General features: G+C 37.3%; 1 protein-coding gene across 8 annotated transcripts in view; it reads right to left on the reverse strand.

The window, feature by feature from the left end:
• COP1 (COP1 E3 ubiquitin ligase) overlaps nucleotides 1-16281 on the reverse strand; it is a 281667-nt gene that overhangs the window by 73877 nt on the left and 191509 nt on the right. The window contains exon 16 of one of the 8 annotated variants that reach the window (XM_030301699.1): nucleotides 6413-6500. The exons of the other annotated variants lie outside the window; for them this stretch is intronic. Within the exon in view, the coding sequence (XP_030157559.1) occupies nucleotides 6493-6500 (8 nt within the window). The 3' untranslated portion in view covers nucleotides 6413-6492. Of the gene's footprint in view, nucleotides 1-6412; nucleotides 6501-16281 lie in introns of those variants that run through there. 8 annotated transcript variants of the gene reach the window in all.

The raw sequence follows: 16281 nt of genomic DNA on the forward strand, positions 1-16281 counted from the left end.
AATGGACTTTGGGTGATTATGATGTGTCATTGTGGGTTCAATAATGTTACAACTGTACCTGTCTGGAAAGGGATGTTGAGAATGAGGGAAGGTATGCATGCGTGGGAGTAGGAGATATATGGGGAAATGTCTGCATCTTCCTCTCAATTTGCTGTGAACCTTAAACTGCTCTAAAAAAAAAAAAATAGTACTTTTTAAAAAGTCTCAGTTATACATATTTTCCCTAAACATTGGTTTAAAAAATCTCAGTTACAAAAAAAAGTAGCAGAAACATTTATATGGAAGTCCTCCTTTGCCTAACTTATTTGAAACCCCAAGATACAAAATAGATTAAAGTAGAGCTGCTCTGATTACAGCCCAAGTAGAAACAGGAACCCTTTTTATACTAAGCCTCTTTTCTCCCTATCTGCCTGGCCTTCCTTTCCACCACTCGACTCCTGAAGAAACTCAAGAAATATAATTCAAGGGGCACCTAGGTGGCTCAGTCTCTTGGTTTCAGCTCAGGTCATGATCTCACAGTTCCTGGGTTCAAGTCCGGCATCAGGCTCCGGGACAACAGTGTGGAGCCTGCCTCGGATTCTCTCTCTCTCCCTCTCTCTATGCCCTCCCTGCTCTCAAAATAAACAAACTTAAAAATGAAAAAAAAAATTTAAAAAGAAAGAAGTAATTTGAAATGAAATTACTGTTTTGATGAATATGAAAAAAAATATTTTTAGTTTTCCATACTGTTCTTCCCCACCCCCCCCTCCCCAGGGAGACAGTATATTAATGAATTCCAAAGCTCACGGGTAAACAAAAACTTCTACCCCTCCCTCCAAATCCAACTCAAAATATCAAAAATAATAGAAAAAAGGTTTAACATTTGTATTTATTTGAATTTATCTGAAAATATATACATAACATATAAGTTGTGGAATATAGTTTTATTATCTTACTGCAATAAAGATTAGAGGTAAACATAAACCACACAACCTAAAATATTCAGAGCTTCTAAGATATTAAATAAGCACAAACTGTAGGCAAAAATTCCTGATCTCACAGTTTGTCTGCTTAGTTTCTATATAATAAAATGTGAATTACTAGGGAAATTTATTTTTTTTTTTTATTTTTTTTTTTCAACGTTTATTTATTTTTGGGACAGAGAGAGACAGAGCATGAACGGGGGAGGGGCAGAGAGAGAGGGAGACACAGAATCGGAAGCAGGCTCCAGGCTCTGAGCCATCAGCCCAGAGCCTGATGCGAGGCTCGAACTCACGGACCGCGAGATCGTGACCTGGCTGAAGTCGGATGCTTAACCGACGGCGCCACCCAGGCGCCCCATGAATTACTAGGGAAATTTAAAGACCTATTTTCCTCTTGGCAATATATTTTTTTTAATGTTTATTTATTTTTGAGACAGAGAGAGACAGAGCATGAACGGGGGAGGGTCAGAGAGAGAGAGAGAGAGAGGGAGACACAGAATCTGAAACAGGCTCCAGGCTCTGAGCTGTCAGCACAGAGCCCGACATGGGGTTTGAACCCATGAACCGCGAGATCATGACCTGAGCCAAAGTCGGACGCTTAACTGACTGAGCCACCCAGGCGCCCCATCGGCAATATTTTTAAAAGTCAGAATTTTATAAAGTCGTTCAAACATCAAAAATCTAAATCTAGAGGCAATGTCATCCAAATCTTGAAGTCTCAATTTTAGAAATATAATATCTGGCATGTCCACACTAGAAACAAAGCGCTGAAATCCGTAACTCAAAATGCAGTACAAAATTATTTGCTCAACTTAGCCCCGTTTGCTAAGTTTACACAGCCAAACTAAGCAGCTGCAAAAGTATCTGAACATTGATTTTGTGAGAATTAATTTGTTCAGTCTTCACTGATGAGCTTTACTTCAATCTCTTTTCACACACTTTTGCTTTACAAAGTCAAAAAGCAAATAATGCTAATAATGACTAATGAATATCAGAGACACTTAATTTTTTTTCATTACTAGAAAGGCATTATTAAAACAACTCCTGTCCATCACTCAGAGCCCAGGCTACGACAAAGCTTCTGGAGATTCCTCCATTTAGATAGGCGAATAGACAGGCAATTACAACATTCTAGGCAGGTCCACACCACCCTTTCCCTTCCCACTAACTCTTTGATATCTAGGTCCCTGAGGCCAGCAACTTTCTATCACTACCATTAATTAACCAGGCAATGTGACTTCAGCTCACATGCTCAGTTCTCTGGTTTTAATCCTCTGCTCTTTCTAACCCTTTGTGATTTTAATACTTTATAAGCTCTGCATCTAAAATAATATTTTACATATTTTATCTAAAATGTTTGTTGACAGAGGATTTTCAGTTTATTTTGTCTATCATATTGTTAGAATCAGAACTCCCTTCTGAGTTATCTTATTACTTTCTTTGACATAGCCATTTGAGGCAAGATTTCAAAATAAAAAACTGATTAACCCTCAACTCAGGTCAAGTAAGTAATTTTCTGGTGTGTTTCACAACTGTCCCTCCATTTCCAGGGGCACTTTCATCTGACCCAGGGTGCATAGAGATCTGTATTTTAAACAATGTGCCAGAATTATTAAGTCTTTGTATAGTAGTAATATAATAAATTAGTTTTTCAATCATACTCTTGCATGGAGTCTAAAATGGAGAATTTAAGTGTAAAAGATAATGCAGATTTGGGGCTCAGTCTATTTAATTACCTCTTTATGCTATTTAAAAAAAATCAAAATATATCCTATTATCTCAATAACAGTTCACAAGAAAGATTTATTTTTCTTTTACTGGACAGATCTGAGCCTTGTGTTTTTTAAATGATGTTAAAACAGAGACTTAATATTTTAATGCTGTTATGTTCACTAGACAACAAAGCTTTCTTACTGGGACACATAAAAGGCCTACATCTACATTTCCAAATTCTTGTTTCACCAATTCAGAAATTTGTCAATATCTTTTTATTTTTTATTTGAGAGGGAAAGCACGCATGCATGCGTGTGTGTGAAGGGGGAGGGGCAGAGAGAGAGAGAGAGAAAGAGAGAAGGGGGGGGTAGGGAAGGAGGGAATCCCAAGCAGGTTCCGTGCTGTCAGCACAGAGCCCAACGCAGAGCTCTATCCCACAAACCGTGAGATCATGACATGAGCTGTAATCAAGAGTTAGATGCTTAACCAACTGAGTCACCCAGGCACCCCTGTAAATGTCTTTAGTATAGTTACTACAGTCCCAGGGGAAGGGAAAGGAGAAGGAGTAGACGTAAAACTGCTGAGGAATAATCTCAAAACACCAATGCTTGGTCTCCTCTCTGAAGATTATAATTTGGTAGGTTTGAGATAGAAACCGGATAAAATTTTTCAGTTTCTCAGATTTTAAAGGCTATTGTTCTAATGCTATTTTTCACAATATATTGTAATTTATTTGCTTGTCTATCTTATCTAACGAGCTGTGACATCAGGAAAAGTAGGATTATTTTTTATTTTTGTATGCACAGTAACAAGTATATTTTTTAAATGTGTTTCTGAAGTTAATAAATGAATGCTATAACTCTAATGAAAAGAATTCCAGGCACTCTGGTAAGTGTGACAGAGGGGAAAAAAAAAATTTTTTTTTTTTTTTTTTTTTTTAGAACGGTTACAAGGTCAAGCTCCTCTAAATAATCAGTACGTACTTTCCTTCTAGGTACTGAGAAACCTTTAGATACATATTTCACGTTGTAGAAGTAGATCTGTAAGTAGAACTGCAGAGTGCAAAGTCCACTGAGTATATGTGCTTATGCTGGTCAGTATCACACCAGTCTACTAAGGATCCAGGGTGTAACTAAGTATCACTTAACTGCAATCTCACGGATGTTTCATACGACCAAAGCTTCCCAAGGCTGACGCTCCCATTCCATGTGTCTCCCAACAAGCTTTTATTCAGAATCCAGTATTCCAGAGTTATATCAAGTGGCTGGTTTCGTTTTTATTTTTTGCAATTTAGATCTGGTGCAGATCCATCTTTTTGTATCCATTCCTCCATCATCCACCTAAATATCTGTCCATCCATCTGCCTGTACAAGTAGGGTTAACATCTTCTATCCATCAGGCGCTGAGTTACCTAAACCAGCTTTTGGTTGTTTGGAAAAAAAAAAATCTTTGTCTTCACTTGTGAAAGATTTTTTGGCTGGATATAGAACTTTGGGTTAAATTTCTTTTAGCACTTTATTTTTATTTAAGAGAGCGAGTGAATATATGTGCAAGTGGGGGAGGCACAGAGAGACAGAGAGGGAGAGAGAGAATCTTAAGTGGGCCCCACACCCAGCATGTAACCCCAACCCAGGGCTCGATCTCACCACTGTGAGATCTTGACCTGAGCCAAAATCAAGAATCGGACGCCCAACTGCTGAGCTACCCAGGTGACCCTCTTCTAGCACTTTAAATGTGTCAGTGGCGCCACTGGTTTTTGGCCTGTATAGTTCATGATGAGAAGTCTGCTATAATTTTTATATTCCACTTTCTATATTTCTTTCATTCTGACTACCTTCAAGAATTCACTTTGTTTTCAGTATTTTGACTATGACTTAACTAGGCATTTTGGGTCCATTTTTTATTTTATCCTCTTTGAGGTTCTGTGAGTTTCTGGTATCTGTGATTTGTTATCTTTCATCAGTCTTGGAAAACTTTTGGTCTTTATCTCTTCAATTTTTTTTTCCTTTTCTCTCCTACTTCTACAATGCCAAATACAAGTGTGTTTTATTATCCAACAAATCTTGGATACTGTGTTGTTTTTCCCTCCCACTCTTTTCTTGATGTTTCATTTTGGGTAATTATTTATTGACCTACTTTCAAGTTTATTTAGATTTTTCTTAGATTATATCCAATCTGCTAATGAGCACATCTAAGAAGTCCTCATTGTTAATATCAAGGTTTATATTTTAGTATTTCCATTTCACTTTTTTTTTTTTATTTTTTTATTTTTATTTTTTTTTTTCAACGTTTATTCATTTTTGGGACAGAGAGAGACAGAGCATGAACAGGGGAGGGGCAGAGAGAGAAGGAGACACAGAATCGGAAACAGGCTCCAGGCTCTGAGCCATCAGCCCAGAGCCTGACGCGGGGCTCGAACTCACAGACCGCGAGATCGTGACCTGGCTGAAGTCGGACGCTTAACCGACTGCGCCACCCAGGCGCCCCTCCATTTCACTTTTTAAAAATACTTTCCATCTCTCAACTGAAAACTCTTCATCTTTTCAAGTATATTGTCTACCTTTCCTGCTAGATCCTTTAACATAATAATCAGTTATTTAAAAATTTCTGTCTCATATCCTAACATCTGGGTCATCCATAAATCTATGTATTTCTTCTGAGTTTTGGTAACAGAATGCTTACTCTTACTTGTCTGTATGTCACATACTTTTTTTATTAAGCAGAAGAGATCATATACAGAACAGTAGATACTGAAATAAATGGTACTTCTGCTTGGAAATAAATATACCTCTTTTTGTGTAAGGCCATTCATGTAAGGGGATCAATCAATCTAGTCAGTGGTTCAACAGCATTTCAGTTTCAGTTGTTAAGCTGGCCATTAAGTGTACCACAGGCCATTAAGTGTACCACAGGCTTCAAATCTTTCCAGTCATGAGCTATCATCACCTTGTGCTTAGTGTGGATCCTGGTCGAAAGAAATTTTTCTCTGTATTCCTGTTCTACTCTTACCTTTTTATCAGTTCCTGCAGGTCAGCCTAAGAGAGAATCTTTCTCCATGCTCTTCTCCCTCCCACAGTGGCAGAAGGGTCTTAACTTGTTCCTTTTGTTTTATTTGGTTGTTTTTGTTTATTTTTTTTGCTTTTTGTAGTAGGATTCCATTTGGAGCAGGGGATCTCAGTTCTTCTGGTCCATCATGAGTCTTAGGAAGAGTTCATATGCCTGAGCTTCCAATGTGGGGTCTTCTTAGCATTCCAAGCCCCCGCCATCATGGCAGCCAAATTCTACATATATCTTGTGCATGTTTTAGGCAAGAGAGAGTTTCATGCCACTTCATCAGTGGTAGTAGATCTCTGCTTTGCACTGATGCAGGATACTGGGGTCAAGAAGTTTTCCTCGTTCACTTCCAGTAGCTTAAAGTTTCTGCTCCATATGAGAAGAGGATTCGGAGAAATGGGTGATGTCTTGTGCTGGCCTTTCGGTAGGGACTGATCACTTTGTGAACTCCTGCATGCCTGATGTAGGCTATTGCCCTCACCCATTCTTTCTTGTTAGAAGCCAGTGGAGTGACATGGAGAAGAGCATATGAGTAAGTGGGCACTCCCCTTTTGTTTCGGGCTTCCAGTTATTCTACACAGATATGCCAACCCACACGTGGCCTTTAAGAATGCATTAAAATTTTAGCTCATTTCTTCTTACCAGCTTCTATGGTGGCTACTTCTTCCTCTTGTGGTCTGCAATTGGTGAATAGTTCATGTGTCCCATCCTTCCTTGGAGGGGCTTGTCATTCCTTGGAATTCAGTTCCCATGCCTTGTGACCTCAGCTCTCTGACAGGGGTCAAGAAAAGTTATAATTTTGTAGCTCATACAGCTTTTTCTATTTTCAAGATGAGAGTAACATTTTCTGGTGGTTTTCTATATACAAAGCAGAACTCCCAAAGTGCCTATCGACAGCATTTTCTTATCATATTTATGAAACACACATTCTAAATTCTTGCATACTTACAAAAAAACTACACTGGTCCTGCCTGGTGTAGTGTTTCTTTTCACTCACACCAGTCTACGATAGTAACAGCTCAATCTTTCCTTGTTCACACTGCAGCAGCACTTTTAAAGTATCCTGGCTAGAAAATTTTAACATATATACTGGCAAACTTGGCCTCACAGTCAGTTGGTTGTCACACTGACATCAGTATCACTATATAGCCAGTTAGATATAAAGTCTGATAAAATGACTAAGGAAAAGAATAAATACAAGGTATAAATATAAGAATAATTTCTAAGTTGATGGAAGGTGAAAACAGTATTTTCTCAGCAAAATCTCAGATATTTTTATTGGATTAGTAATCTGAAAAAGGCCTTTACCTAGGTTTCCTGGCATGGTTAAGAACTGACAAGGAGAGTTAGCAAGAACTACAGTGAGCTGGTGGTGATGAAAATAAATCACAAAATATGTGTGAAGCGAGAGGAAGAGACATAAACATGGGTTTGAGAGCGACCGGTAAGTGCAGAATGACAGGCAGGACTAGAGAAAAAAAGAAAAGAAAGGAAAGGAAGAAGAAGAAGAGGAGGAGGAGACGAAGAGGGACCTGACAGAAGAGGGGAAGGAGGGAGGTAAGGAAGAGTGAAGGCAAAGAGAATATAAGAGAGAGAAAGAGAAGGGAGAAGAGAGAGGAGGAAGAGAAGAGAGAAAAAAAGGAAGGAAAAAGTTGAGAGAGTAAAAGAGAGCGCTAGAGAAAGAGAGAGCACGAGCAAGCATGAACACGTAAAAAAAGAAGTTTCTGAGATGCTCAACTTCTTTCTATCCACAGATGGTTCTATTATAGTAGACGAGTCCAGGTTTCCAGATTCCTGTATGAACGTAAGAAAAAAATCCCAGATCTCACCAAAACTCCTTTCTTCAGGTCATGAAAACATATTTCCTTCCAATAAAAAATATTTTGTTTTTTCATTGAACATTGTACAATAACTCACTTAAAAATTAATCTGCCAAATAAAGCACTTACCTAGCACCTAATTTTTGACCAGTAACAACCATTCATTGACTCTCTACCATCTAGAACTATCCACTCCCATCATCTCCCCAATTAACCAGGTAGACTCACAGACTTCTACTTTTTGCTTAAAAGAATACTGTAAAACTACAGCCTCATAAATTTTAAGTCAGTGTCTAAAAGTTCTCATCACATATTTAAATATTTGCAAGAGTTGTCATTTATAATATATTTATGTGGTGACATTTTAAAATATAAATTTAGTGTACCTAATGAAATCTAAATACCACAGTGATTTGATGTTCAACATCATCCTTTAAAAAATACATGAATAAGCTATTCTTTAATAATGGAAAACTTTACATACTCTTTTCCTTGAATTTACATAGACATTCTCCTTGCAAAGTAAAATTTATCCAACTGATTTCATGCTTTTTATACTATCTTACTTATTCTCTCTTCTCTGGAAAAAAAAAGTGAACATTAACCTCATTTCCTGTGACCAAAATGCTCTAACTGTAAGAAATTCTTGGGGCGCCTGGGTGGCGCAGTCGGTTGAGCGTCCGACTTCAGCCAGGTCACGATCTCGCGGCCCGTGAGTTCGAGCCCCGCGTCGGGCTCTGGGCTGATGGCTCAGAGCCTGGAGCCTGTTTCCGATTCTGTGTCTCCCTCTCTCTCTGCCCCTCGCCCGTTCATGCTCTGTCTCTCTCTGTCCCAAAAATAAATAAACGTTGAAAAAAAAAATTAAAAAAAAAAAAAAAGAAATTCTTTCCATATGAATTATCATTAAAATTATTAGTTGCACACAATTGATAAATAATACAACACACTTTGACAACTGTATTATTAAACAAAAGTAACATTTTATTGGAAATGTATATTTTCAAAACGGGGTTGTGGCATCCCCTCTCCCTGTGCCCTCTGTCCCCATTTTGTTCTGGTAACTGTAAATAAATATTATACACTCTAAGAATTCTATTCTTATTGTCCAGCATTAATTCTATTCCTCAGGCTCATTTATTTCTATAGATATGTCATAGAAATGGAAATTTTTCTCAATTTTTTAAATCCCAAATTTATGCCAAAAATCTCATAGTAATCTATCGTCAAAAAAAACCTTTTAATGATTTATTATTTTGATTAGACCATCCTTCAATTTTACTGAATGCAAAATTTATAACCTTGTTACTTGGTAATTAAGAGTAACTGAAAATCACAATTTCTGCAAAACACTCAAATGCTTTTACCGGTATCAAATCAAATATACAGGACCCTAATCCTTTATCCCAAGTAGTTGGAGCAGATAAGTTTTACAATACTGAATTTTTCTGATTTTGACAGGAAATATGCTTCATATTATGTACCACTCCCATTAAGGTTTATGTCAGCATCCTGTAATCAAATATATTACTATTACTGCTGGAAAACTTACGAAAAATTATACTAAGGTGTGTGTGTGTGTGTGTGTGTGTGTGTGTATCTGCTCTAGATATGATGTCATCAAATGAGCAATGAATTTTTGGTATTCAAAGCTTTCTGGATTTTCACACAGCAGATATTGGGAGTGTGGATCAGTATTAATTATACCTGTTATTGTGGTGCCTGGGTGGCTCAGTCAGTTAAGCGTCTGACTCTTGATTTCCGCTCAGGTCATGATCTCACAGTTCATGAGTTTGAGCCCCACATAGAGCTCCTGGATGCCAGTGCAGAGCCTGCTTGGGATTCTCTCTCTCTCCCCGTCTCTCTCTGCCCCTTCCCCACTCTCGCACGCATGTGTGTGTGTGCACGCTCATCCGCTCTCAAAACTAAAAAAAAATTACACCTGTTACTGCCATAGTCTCAGAAAGGTTGCAAAAACTCCAAATACTGCAATTTTAATATAGCTTAGCCTACAAAGTGTTTTGGGTGCACTATTTCGCTTTGTGCTTTTGTGTTATTTTATGACTTAAATGTATTTTTGTCAAAACCTGACAGGGTAGATTTAGTTTGTCAGCTTACATATTAAAAACAACTAGATTTATTCTGCCAGATTATCTTTTTGAATTCAAATTGAAGTGTTAATATGCATCCCTGTAATACCACACTGTTTTTCTGAATTCTGATGCTATGACAGATAAATGGATAAACAGGGTGCAAAGTTTATTGCCCAAAGGAATAAGAAGGTCCACATTCAAAACCTGGTGCTAATAAGCTCTCAGCTTTGCTTCCCCCAGTGATACTTAAGAATAAGGAACAATGCATACTTTTCTACTTCCATTGCTGCACTCAACCAACATCTAAAGTAAAAGCACTATAACACAGTATAAAATATACTTTCTTTAATGCCATGTTTCACTCTTAGTAGAAATATCTATAAGAGAAAAAATGATAGAAAGTTACTCTAATAATGACATTTTGAATCATCCCTTTGATAATCCTGAGGTTTTTACAGCCTGGAACAATGTACCATATTACAATTCATGAGGATGTGAAATATGCTTTTCCCTTGGAAAACAGGAAAAAAGCTATCATAAAAGTTGAAGTCAAAAGGACAACAGGCATGACACCTCACATGTCAATGTCAGGCATATCAACTGGCACATGAAATTCGGGGATCTAAAACTGAATCTTCTTAAATCTGTTAAGTTTCTACACACATTTGAAATACTTCCAGTGTTCCATCAGGATGTTCTTACTCCAGTTTGAAAGCTTCTGTTTTACATTACATACCAAGTATTTAAGTGTATCTTTCCACACATGAAGATTTTTTTAAAGCATGTGTATAAGGTACTACAGTGATTTATGTTGATTTTTCCTGTACTTTCAGACAAGTGGAAGCCAGTGAAGGTAATACAATAGGCTACATGTATACTGCCACTCTATATGTAATGATGTTTTATAGACAGAAGATGGTTAGAGCCTTGATAATTATGTAAAAGGCCTTTATTCCCTCGATACCATACAACTTCATAGAAAGTGTATTAATCAGCCACTGCCACAGAACTGCTGTGTAATAAATATTCCAGAATGCAGTAGCATAAAACCTTCATTTATTCTCAACAAATGAGGGATAGCTTAGAGTTGGCTGATTTCAGTTCAGCTTGTTTGTGTGTCTGGAGGTTGAACGATTTGGCTGGGTTAATAAGCAGGTACTGCTCCAACTGTCTTCCCCCGCCACCCCACCCTCCTCCCGCCCCTGGACCAGCAGCTGGCTTGAGCATGTTCTCCTCATGGTAATGGCAAAGGGGCCAAGGCAAGTCACTGGTCAAACGCAGAGTCAAGGGTGGGTGTTTCCCACAGCAGAAAGCACTATTTTATGGCAAAGCACATAGATACAGGGAGGGGTGAAGAATTGAGACCATTAATGCAATTTACTATCAACATTAAAATCTAAAACCTATCTTTCAGTATCGTACAATAGCTTAATATTGATTAAAAGAAGACTAATTAATTTGGCTCCGTTGTTAAAATTAGTACAATCTATAATGTGGTTTATACACCTTAAAATTAATTCAGAACCACTAATGGAAGAAGTATTAACAGGTGCTAGCACTGTATTTATGCACTGAAGGTAACAAAAAGATGAGATAATCATCAATCAATGGAAAGAAAGCTGGCTTAGACAAGCTTTCAAGCTCCTGGCTTATAATACTGACATGGCAATCTATACCTTGTATTTTAAGCTAGGGGTAGGGGGAATCTGGTCACATGTGATTTAATTCAATTTAGCCCATTAAGATAATATTTTAAACACAGTGTCTAAGAAATACCTGTAACTCAGATAGATACTAGTGGCTAAATTTTATATTTTCTGCAGCAGCCCTTTATAATACACAGTATCTTCTTAGATCTTCATTCTAATTTTCTCAAGAAATAATCTGTAAATTATGATTCATCACTCTCCTGTGTTGAGTATATTTAAAAAAATCTAACCTTGCAAACAACGTGAAAACAGCAAATAAATGTTTAAATTCAGAAAAAGGATTTCAATTTTCTAACATGAGTTTTCCAAAATATTTAAGGTATTGCATATGACCAATTTTCAATAATCTATAATATATAATAGTAAGCCACACTTAGAAGTCAATTTTTTAAAACCTCAATGAGGAAAAACACATTTTCTGGAACCCTTTCAGTAAATCACATAACAGGATGTAAAAACCTTCCTCCCCTATCAAATCCATATTTGAATACGCAATGGTAATCTTGTTTTACTCTGGCATTGGGCTTATTCAAATAATTTCCTTAAATATAACTCATGCTAACTGTAGGTGCTTACAAAAAAAAAAACATAAATGATATAGCTCAATCTAAAACCTTAGTGAACCACTGGGAATGAAAACAACAAAAACTGAATTGTTTTGATGAAGTCTCAATCTTTCACAAAGAAAAACTTGCGAGACACTAGTGTATCTGTTCACTTATAGCTGCCAAAACATCAGTCAACTTTAAGAAGTTTCCATGGGGGCGCCTGGGTGGCGCAGTCGGTTAAGCGTCCGACTTCAGCCAGGTCACGATCTCGCGGTCCGTGAGTTCGAGCCCCGCGTCAGGCTCTGGGCTGATGGCTTGGAGCCTGGAGCCTGTTTCCGATTCTGTGTCTCCCTCTCTCTCTGCCCCTCCCCTGTTCATGCTCTGTCTCTCTCTGTCCCAAAAATAAATAAAAAAACGTTGAAAAAAAAAATTTAAAAAAAAAAAAGAAGTTTCCATGGAAATATCTTAAAAGTCACCAAGGAAAGAAACTATTTAATGGTACTTTCTATAAATGTCTATATGCTAAATTTTTTACATTGTTTGAATTAGTTTACATTTTTTACAACTTTTTAAAAAACTTTCTTTGTGACTTGGAAAAATAGCCTGCATACAGAAGAGTCTATACAACATATGTGAAGTTTCAACCTCGTAACTAGTAAACTGGTTACAAATACAAACATTCCCAAATTTTAAAAGCCTCCTGTACATCATATTTCTTCTCCATCTGACAGGTAAGCACTATACTTAAAGATATAATAATTATTTCCCCTTCTCTTCTTTTTTTTTTAAAAATTTTTTTTTCAACGTTTTTTTATTTATTTTGGGACAGAGAGAGACAGAGCATGAACGGGGAGGGGCAGAGAGAAGGGGAGACACAGAATCGGAAACAGGCTCCAGGCTCCGAGCCATCAGCCCAGAGCCTGACGCGGGGCTCGAACTCACGGACCGCGAGATCGCGACCTGGCTGAAGTTGGACGCTCAACCAACTGCGCCACCCAGGCGCCCCCCTTCTCTTCTTTATGGTTGAATTTTATATTCCTGCAGTGGATGAATATATTCCTAAACAACAGTTTGTTTTGCATGTTTGTAAATAGAATTACACTGTACATTCTTCTGTGACTTCCTTTCATTCAACCTATTTGCTTATTATTCATCCATATGGATTCATGGAGCTGCATTTCATTCTCACTGCTGAATGTTTCACAGTATGAATGTGCAAACAATGCCATTACATACATTATTTAAATACGTATTTCTCGGGGAGCCTGGGTGGCTCAGTCGGTTGAATGACCGACTTTGGCTCAGGTCATGATCTCACGGTCTGTGAGTTCGAGCCCCGCGTCAGGCTCTGTGCTGACAGCTCGGAGCCTGCTTCAGATTCTGTGTCTCCGTCTCTGTCTCTGCCTCTCCCCCACTCATGCTCTGTCTCTGTCTCAGAAATAAATAAACATTAAAAAAAAAAAAAAAAAAAAAAAAAATATATATATATATATATATATATATATATATATATATTTCTCTAAGGCAAGGATTCTCAGACTTTGGAGTGCATAAAATTCATTTGGGGAGACTGTTAATAAAAAAAAAAAAAGGTTCCTAGAGTCCATCAGAAATTAAGAATAAGGAACAATGCATACTTTGATTCAGTAGGTCTTGGTCAGGGTGCTAGAATTTGCATTTCTTATCAAGCTCCTAAGTGATATTGATGCTAACTGCTGTGCACACAACACTTTCAGTAGCAAAGCTGTAGGGTGTATTTATCATTTTCTTATCATTTATTTCAAAGAGTTCTTCATGAAATCTGGATACTAATACCTTGTCATTGTAGGTGTTATCTTCTGCCAATTAATGACTTTTGATTTAAATTTTATTGGAGATAAATTTAATCACCTTTCATTTATGGTTTATACTTCTGTGTCTTAAAGCCTTCCTTACCACAAGATCATGAAAATATTTTCTTACATATTATCTTCTAAATACTTTAGAAGTCTTACTGTTCATATTTAGGTAATTTTATCAACTGGAATTGACTTTGTGCATTACATGCGGTAGAGCAAAAATTCCCATAACAACTGTCAGAGTCCAAAAATTCTGTATTTTCCAAACAATCACCTTTGCCAGGTATCAAATGTCCATACGTTTGTAAGCCTGTTGCTGGTTCTGTTCCACTAATCTATCAATCCTTTGCCAAAATAAAACTTTTTATTTACCATGCTTTAACCTTGTTTCTGAGTGTCTCCTGTAAAGAGTACATTATTACATTTTGAACATTTTAACTAGCCTCTTAATCCCTTTTACTTGGAGCAAATTAGACATTTCCATTTACTTTTAGATATATCTGCAGTTCTATCAGCTTATTTTCTTTTTTAATTACCCCTTCTAATTACCCCAAATATTTGATGCTACTTTCCTACTTTCCTGTTCTCTTGGATTAACCAAATATTCTACTCCTTCCACCTTGCCACAATAACAGTTTGGATTTTGTACTTTGGTTCTATTATTTTATTAGCTCCCTGAGAAATTACATCATGTATTTCATACTTCCCAAGTGTGTGTAGTGCTTACTCAATACTAGGTTTCAAAAACTGAATGATCGTTGGGGCGCCTGGGTGGCTCGGTCAGTTAAGAGTCCGACTTCAGCTCAGGTCATGATCTCACGGTCCGTGAGTTTGAGCCCTGCGTCAGGCTCTGTGCTGACAGCTCACAGCCTGGAGCCTGTTTCAGATTCTGTGACTCCCTCTCTCTCTGCCCCTCCCCTGTTCATGCTCTGTCTCTCTCTGTCTCAAAAATAAATAAACGTTAAAAAAATTAAAAAAAAAACTGAATGATCGCATCTATTAAATTAGTAACAGCTGAACAGACGCCTAACTTTAAATATCTCACTGCATTTAATATAAATACAAAATTTCCTTTGCAGTCTGTTTTTAAAAATATCTTGTAGCTACAGTGCTACTTACAGGCTGGAAGGCAAGAAACATAAATAGGTGAAAATTTTACTAGGGACGCCTGGATGGCTCAGTCGGTTAAGCATACAACTCTTGGTTTCAGCTCAGGTCATGAGCTCATATCTTCGTGGGATCAAGCCCCACATCTGGACCTGCGCTCGTGGTGCAGAGCCTGCTTGGGACTCTCTCTCTGCCCCTCCCCCACTTGCACAGTCTCTGTCTCTCTCAAAATAAATAAACTTTTAAAAACTAAAAAAAAAAAAAAAAGTAATGATCTACTAGGTGGTTCAAAGTTGTTTTTAGACTCTAGCATCCCTGAAAGTACACTGCATGACTAAGTAATAGAATACTTTGTTTTTTAATAGTATTGGCTTTATGCATGCCACTCCCATTTGAGTTCACTCAAGTTACTTGCAAAGTTGAAAATAAAATGTCTTTAATATTCATTTTCGCCCTATTATTTTTATACTACTTACTGTTCATGAATGCTATGACACTAAATCCAAATTTGTTAAATATTCAGAAATTTAATTTATTTAACTATGAAGGAAAAGACATCATCCCCACTGGCAGCTGCTGTATAAAATAAAGGACAAGGCATATTTATAAACCTAGCAAGCCTAAACCTTTTCCCATTACTTAAATAACATGGGAAATTACAATAAAAGACACCTCAAGCACTTACACATCTACCTTAACTCAAGTTTCTCCATGTTAACTCTAAAAAATGAATTAAATTAGGTTTCATACCACTTTAAACACTGGCTTCTTAAATTGAAAGGACCTAATAATTATACTTTGGGGTGGGGGCAATAGAATGGAGATCTAGAGCATAGAGGTCCATCTTTTAGATTCAGCCCTAATTTAAAGAAAGAAGAAATACTATAAAATAAAGAAAGAAAAGTACTATAAAAAAATGCTTAGTGGCCTCCTCCTCAAGAAATGCTGTATCTATCTCTCTGTGGAGAGATACCTGTAAAACTGTTAAGAACAGTACATCTAAAGAGGCAGTGTAAGGATGCTTGGTGAAGAAGAACTTAAGCTTTATGTGTAACATATGAAAGTTGAGAGTGAGGATATAATCTTGTACTATTTGTACAATTAAATACACACAATTTTTAAAGGATTACATCAATTTTTAAAAATTGTTTTATCTTTATTGAGAGAGACAGAGACTAAGCGTGAGCAGGGGAAGGCAGAGAGAGAGGGAGACACAGAATCTGAAGCAGGCTCCAGTCTGACCTGTCCTCACAGAGCCCGACGTGGGGCTCATACGAACGGCAAGTTCATGACCTGAGTCCAAGTCAGATGCTTAACTGACTGAGCCACCCAGGGGCCCCTGATCACATCAATTATAAGCACTGAAGATGCATATATCAGATAGCCTCAGACAGCTTTACTCAGACTCAAGAAATCTGCGTGGAAGAATCTTTATAAAAA

The sequence above is a fragment of the Lynx canadensis genome, chromosome F1 (assembly GCF_007474595.2).
Source record: "Lynx canadensis isolate LIC74 chromosome F1, mLynCan4.pri.v2, whole genome shotgun sequence".
Classification (NCBI taxonomy): Eukaryota; Metazoa; Chordata; class Mammalia; order Carnivora; family Felidae; genus Lynx; species Lynx canadensis.